Below are 6515 nucleotides of genomic sequence, written 5' to 3'. Positions count from 1 at the left end.
AGATGTCCATGGAATCCTCAGGCATAACTCAAAGTAGATGTTGGCTTTTATTGGCAAGGAGATACTTAACTTGCTCACTTGTTGGAGTGAAGGTCCAGATCTTGTTAACATACTGGCAGCCACCTTAAGTAAGATCATGCTAGCCATTGTGAGATGGCACGGTCCTCACCATGTGATTGCACGAACTCAGAAAAAAGTTAGAAACTTACCTATCTGGTCTATAGTTGGGATACCTATGCCCATGTTGTTTGTTGGTAGATGCAGATGGTGTATGTAAAAAGACCAAACAAGAGGAACCAGGGTTTTTTCTGCATAGCCATCTGAAAGCAATTTCTATTCACCCTAGGCAAGTGGCTTATAGCAGGGTGAAAAGCAGCCAGGCCACTGGGTTACAGCTACCCATCTAGCTTTCATAATAATTTATTAAATTTATATGCTGCCCAACTCCCAGCAACTCTGGGCAGTTTACAGTTGTTAAAACATTATAATCTGTGATTGAGCAACACCAGACCCATTGCTAAATGCCATCCAGAAGCAGTTCTGTGCAATGCAGGAGAGGCCTTCATTCTGCCCCTCAAACAGATTCTAGTGATTGGGGCCCAGTGAGTGCTAGAGAGAGTCCAGGGGGAGACAGGTTTTCTTAAGAACCAGTAGTAAGTTACTGAGTTCAGAATTTTGATGGCAGGATGGGGGAAGACAGCAGCAGATCAGCAAAGACCTAACAGCTGCATTCACACAACACCCTATGCGTGGCCAGCATTCACCTCGATTGAGCATTCTGTGGCTCAGGATGGTGTGCAAAACAATATAAGATAAACCAATTTAGAACTCAATTTACTGCCCCCCCCCAAGAAAAACGAGTGAATTTAGTAAACAGCTTAAGTGTGTTGTTTGATGCAGCCAATTGATGTTATTAATGGCAGGGGGGAGAATGGCACCCTAACAAGCCATGAGACAATTGTGCTGCAAGCATACCCTTCCTCCAGCCCCCAGGATGATAGCCTTGCTTGTTTTTGGTGAGAGGTTCTCACAATAGGTCACCCTAACCCATAATGAGGTTGGAGACTTTGTGCTTCAAAGAGCTTTGGAAACTAACATATCCCTAGGACTAGGCCACAAAGCAGTTTATTTCTTCAAGTCTAGCAGCTGATATAAATACAGCAACAGTGATTCTTTTAAACCCAAGTTTAAGGTTCAGTGAGCAGTGTTCCTCAACCTTGGCAACTTTAAGACAGGTGGACTTCAACTCACAGAATTCCCCAGCCAGCATGTGCTGGCTGAGGTATTCTGGGAGTTGAAGTCCACTCGTCTTAAAGTTGCCAAGGTTGAGAAACACTGGTTTAGTGTTTAGAATGAGTCCCAGAACTGTGTATAAAACATTGTTCCCCATTTTTGTTGCTAAATAAAGCATCCTGTGGGTCAACACCTTAGAATAGAAACTATTCTAAGGTGTTGACCCACAGGATGCTTTGTTTTAAATCTGGCTCAGAATAAAAGACTACAGCTGAAAGGGATGTTTAAAGAAAGGTCAGTTTCTCAAAAAGAGACACCCTAATACAGATCTTTCCATCACAGTACTACAGATTGACTCCTTTAGTAAATTAAATCTCTGGAATACAGTATAAATGAATTGCTGTAAAAACGTAAAATAGGGAAGCTGGTCCTATCAGGGGCTCTAGATCCTCAAGACTCAAGGTTGCTTCCTGTCTAGGGGGCAGCAGGTCTCCAAATCCCAGGGGAACAATGGAAGGAGATGGACCTCTGCTTGGTCATGGGGAGGGGCAAGGGGGAAACAGCATGGCAATGTTGCATTTTAAGCCCTACCTCAACAGGGGGCACCCAATTGCCACTTTGAGTCCATCCACCTTGTTGCTGGTCATCCCCTTCTTCTCTCTCCTCCCTCCTTTTCCATTGGTTTGTGTTCTTGGCTGTCCATGGCATTCTCAGGAGTCTTCTCCAATACCCAACACCAAAGTTCAAGTGTCAATTCTCTTCCCATCCTGCTTCTTCAAAGCCCAACTTTCACTTCCATAGAGTGTCACAGGAAAAACCATTGTCTGCACAATTCTGATCTTTGTAGGTACCAACATGTTCCAAGCCCTTCAGAGCTACCCTACTAAGTGCATACATAAGATAAGCCATTAACCACAGTTTACAAACCAGAAAAGTTGGTTCACAATGCACCAACCTAAAACGAGCAGAGTCACGATTCCACACCAGGGCCAGTCTGTGGGCCAGGTGCACCTGTAATGTCTCCCAGCGGGCCAACTGAGACCTAAGACCTTCCCCCTGAAAAAGACTCCAGGAAGAAAGGTCTGGGGACTAGCTTAGAAACAGCATTTGTTACCCTGGAGAGCTTTGAGGAGACAATACAGCTCAGTGCCATAAAACCTCTGCACTTGGTGCTGAGTTCCCACAACACACTTAACCAAGTCATTTGTGCAGCGTGTGAAGCTTGGTGAGTTTTAAACCCCGGCTTGCTCCTCTGTGGCTTAGCGTGTGCAAGCCCTTTGCCTGGTTTTAAGGATGAATACAGGTCATGGAGGCCAAAAACGGTTATCTTTAATTATCAAATACGGGAGAGCAGGGAGGTGCTAGATTCTGGGGACCGATGCCCCACATCGCATTTGAGTGGCATGTTAGGCCTTTCCAAAAATAGGAGTAGAAATGGCTGGAGCCAAAACAAAGAACGTTGATTTAAATCTAGATTTTTAAAAATAAGTTCAAATTGCACCTTCTTCTTATAGACAAATATCTCAGACTTCCCAAACTGGCAACCTCCAGACATGTGGACTTCAATTCCCACAATGGCTATGGAAGCTGAGAATTCTGGGAGTTGGTGCATACACCAGAGGGTGCCACACTGAGGAAGGCTAACTTAGGAACAGCCTTGCTGGATCCATCCAAAAAGCCCCTACAGCTCAAATTTCCCATGGGAGTCTCAGAATGGGAGGCTGGCATTGCTTCTCCTGTCATTGGCTCCCTCTCAGCCTGGAGCTTCTGGCCATCACGATCAAACTGCTTCTGCCCAGGGCCAAAATTAAACCTAGCAAATGGGCAGATCAAGAATTCTTGAGTCCACAATTTGAAAACCAACAGCACCAAGCACCTCCCTCTAAGACAGTGTTTCTCAACTTGGGCAACTTTAAGATGGGTGGACTTCAACTCCCAGAATTCCCCAGCCAGCCATACTGGCTGAGGAATTCTGGGGGTTGAAGTCCACTAATCTTAAAGTTGTCAAAGCTGAGGAACACTGCTCTAAGACTTCAGGGAACAGAAGTGCAGCATCTGCCAAAACATTCCTGCATCCCCCTGGGGCATTTATTCTTTGGAGCAGAGAAAGCGATGGGCCTCCCTGAAGGCCCCTTGCATGTCCTCGTATGCTGCAAGTCTGCAGGCATCACTAAGGGTCAGCCAGCGAAAGGCCTGATGCTCCGATGAAAGCTTGATCTCTGTGTCCCTGTCCTTCAGCTCTGCCAGCCAGTAGACAACTGTTTTGGGCTTGTCTTTTACCATGTAATTCAGTTCCTTCTTGAACCCTTCCAGGATGGTGAACTGGGTGGAGGCCAGTCCAGCCTCTTCCTGGGTCTCCCGCAGGGCCGTGCACAAGTCGTCTTCCCCGGGGTCCACGTGGCCTGACGTGGGAAGACAAAGCAGGGGTTTCAAAACAGGGCAGGTCCTACAGCAGTGCTTTTCATTGGTTTATACTGGTTTTCAAAGGAGTTAAACTGAGGAGGGAGAGCCAATTTGGCATAGTGGTTCAGGCACCTGGCTAAAAACCGGGAGTCCATGAGTTCTAGTCCCGCCTTGGGCACAAAGCCAGCTGGGTGACCTTGGGCCAGTCACTCTCTCCCAGCCATAGGAAGGAGGCAATGCAAACCACTTCTGAAATCTTGCCAAGAAAACTGCAGGGACTTGTCCAGGCAGTCACCAGGAGTCTACACTGACATGAAGGCACACACACACACGAGAGAGAATTTTAGGTGTCTATCTTTATGTAAGATGCTTCAAAATATTTTAGTCCAGTTTCTTTATATATACGTATAGTATGGGACCCCTAAAGAAAAATCTTTCCAAAATGTATTGTGCTTTATAACAGAGGTCTCTGCTGTAATGTTTGAGTGTTCTCTTCTCCTTTGCTTTTTCAGTCTAATCCCTCCTTTTTTTAAAAAAATAGATAGAAACTTACAGTCTAATTGCAAAGTGGTGAGAAAAGAGAATAAAGGATAGAAAATTACACCTAGCAAAGGCTTACTTACAGTGCAGCATAGGGGTTAGGAGTAAAACAGGCAATGTGGACTCCTTGGTGCCCTCTGAGCTTGGTTGTTTGCTTGCAGATGTTTCATGACCCAACCAGGTAACATCATCAGTGTGAGTGAGTGTGGGGTTTGCTCCCTATATACACATACACTTACACAACCAAGCTCAGAGAGCACCAAGGAATCCACAGTTCAACCCTGAGCTACATCTATTCTCTTCTATTGGTAAAACATGCAATGCTTGTAAAGACTCCAACTGCTCTGTTCAGAGGTTTTGTTTAAAGAAAGCATCTATATACTACTAAAACTTTCGTGTCTGTCTGTCTGTCACCTTTAACTGGGCAAAACAGTGCATTGTAGGGCAACAATTTTTGAACCAAAGTACCTCAGATGGGCTAACTTACAGAATGCGTCCAAAATCTGGGACTCATGACTCCCGTGGAATTGAAATTTGGCAAACTTTATGAAAAACACTGTATGGCAAAAAAATTACCATAAAGCCTTTAATGATATAATACAAAATGTCATAAAACATTTCCTGTGGTCAACTCCTGAGATTGACTGTGCTATACAGTTCAGTATGAACGACACGGGCTACTTTCAAGGCAGATACATCTCTGAATATCTCCCTGAATTTTTAAGAACTTTTCCAGTGAAGGCAGCACATTAGAAGCTCTGCCACTGTTGAAGGCATTGAGGAATCTGGTAAGGAAATATCTCTGAAACAATGACCCAACAGGTCACAGCTTGTCCAGCATTTTCTTGATCAGCTGGTCTTCCCCTGAGAAAGTGTCTGTGACTCTACATTCAGTGAAAACTGAAGGGCTCCTTCAGATGACAGGTTGGATAACACACCTTTTGGGGGAGTCCAGTGATGAGTCCCGTATGAAGTTTGCAGAAGGAGGTATTCAATGTTGCCTTCAGCAGCTGCAGCAGCAGAGGCCCTGGGCATCTTCCTGAAGATGATCAAGCCACACGCTCTTAAGGTCATGACTGTCTTACCGAAAAGAAACACAAAGGAGCAGTGTTAGCAGACAGCAAGCTCTGAGATGGGGGCACACCACCCCAAAGCGTGGGTACAGTTAAAGGCAAGAAGATGGACCCCAAGGCACCATTCACCAAAGACTCTTCACAAGTGTGTGAGTGGCCCAGAGTCACTCATTGAGGGCCATGGTTGAGGGTGGTCTTGAACCTGGATCTCCTAATGCAACATTTAAACTGCTACACCACACGCAAGACCATCTCCCCAATTCATAGCTCTGAGATCTGGTTTTCTCAGGGCCTTTAGTCAAACCATTATTGCATCAACTCAGTTTCATCCATATTGACTGAAAGGGCTCTGCAGGGCTTGGATCTCCTGGGCTGGTTTGGAGATCCCAGGATCTTCCTGCAGGCAAAGCAGATGCTGCCTCACTGATTTCCTAAAGTCTTGGCACTCCACTTCAACCCATAAATGACGGAAGACTGCACATTACGAATGGGGACTTAGATTTAAATCAGGGTGAGCAGCTTTTGAGTGGTGCCCTGAGAATTGGCAATGTTAAATCAGACAAGCCCAGAACAACAATTTAATTTCATTCAATCAATTACATATAAAGAATAACACTGTTGCTAATGGATTTTGATCATTTTATTCTTCTCTCACATAAGACATTTTAATTTAGAGATGCATACTGCAATTCCCCTTTTCCTTCTTACTATTAATTGTTTTTAAAGAAAAACACTACATCCATTTTACAAGCCATCTTTCTCCAGATGGGGCGTTTCAGATGCTTCAAATTACAACTCTATAACTCTGCTGTTGGGCATACTGGCTGGGGATAAGAGAAGTTATAGCCCAGCTTACCTGTAGGCACAAGATGCTGATCTAATCAATTAATCTGATTTCTAAACCACTGCAATTGCAGAACTCTTAATGGTGTGCAGGAATAATTCAACATAAACATAATATTTTCACAATATAAAGTTGTAATGCCACCATTAAAACTGGTAACTAAGCAGAGCAATATAAAACTCCTATGGTGTTCTCTCAGCTAAATTAAGAGCCCAGAGGTTCAAGGCAGGGTTGGACAGATTCATGGAAGTCCTGGGGATCCATGGCCTTGATGGCTGTGGGGCTGCCTCTGAGGGCCATCTGCTGGGAGACCAGTGGGCTTCGTTGAGCAGTTGGTGGGCCACTGTGAGGACAGATTGCTGGGCAAGATGGGCCAGGGGTCTGATCTCGCAAGGCACGGCTTGTGTTCTTATGAGAACTTG

General features: G+C 44.9%; 1 protein-coding gene across 1 annotated transcript; it reads right to left on the bottom strand.

Annotated features, from left to right (window-relative positions):
• Positions 1 to 1499: 1499 nt before the first annotated feature.
• On the bottom strand, positions 1500 to 5255 carry NUDT2 (nudix hydrolase 2). Its single transcript, XM_063295894.1, has 2 exons — positions 5115 to 5255; positions 1500 to 3635 (listed from the first exon to the last, which is right to left on the bottom strand). The coding sequence occupies exons 1-2, from the start codon at positions 5248 to 5250 to the stop codon at positions 3322 to 3324; spliced, it is 450 nt and encodes a 149-aa protein (XP_063151964.1). The 5' UTR covers positions 5251 to 5255; the 3' UTR covers positions 1500 to 3321.
• Positions 5256 to 6515: the final 1260 nt, after the last annotated feature.

The sequence above is a fragment of the Candoia aspera genome, chromosome 2, assembly GCF_035149785.1.
Source record: "Candoia aspera isolate rCanAsp1 chromosome 2, rCanAsp1.hap2, whole genome shotgun sequence".
Classification (NCBI taxonomy): domain Eukaryota; kingdom Metazoa; phylum Chordata; class Lepidosauria; order Squamata; family Boidae; genus Candoia; species Candoia aspera.
This window is presented reverse-complemented; position numbering and strand designations above follow the sequence as displayed.

Excerpts from the sequence above, each read along its gene's own strand:
- NUDT2 (XM_063295894.1), bottom strand. The coding sequence starts at position 5,250 with ATGACCTTAAGAGCGTGTGGCTTGATCATCTTCAGGAAGATGCCCAGG. Across the intron at positions 3,636-5,114 it reads TCACTGGACTCCCCCAAAAG|GCCACGTGGACCCCGGGGAA; the intron begins GTGTGTTATCCA and ends TTCCCACGTCAG.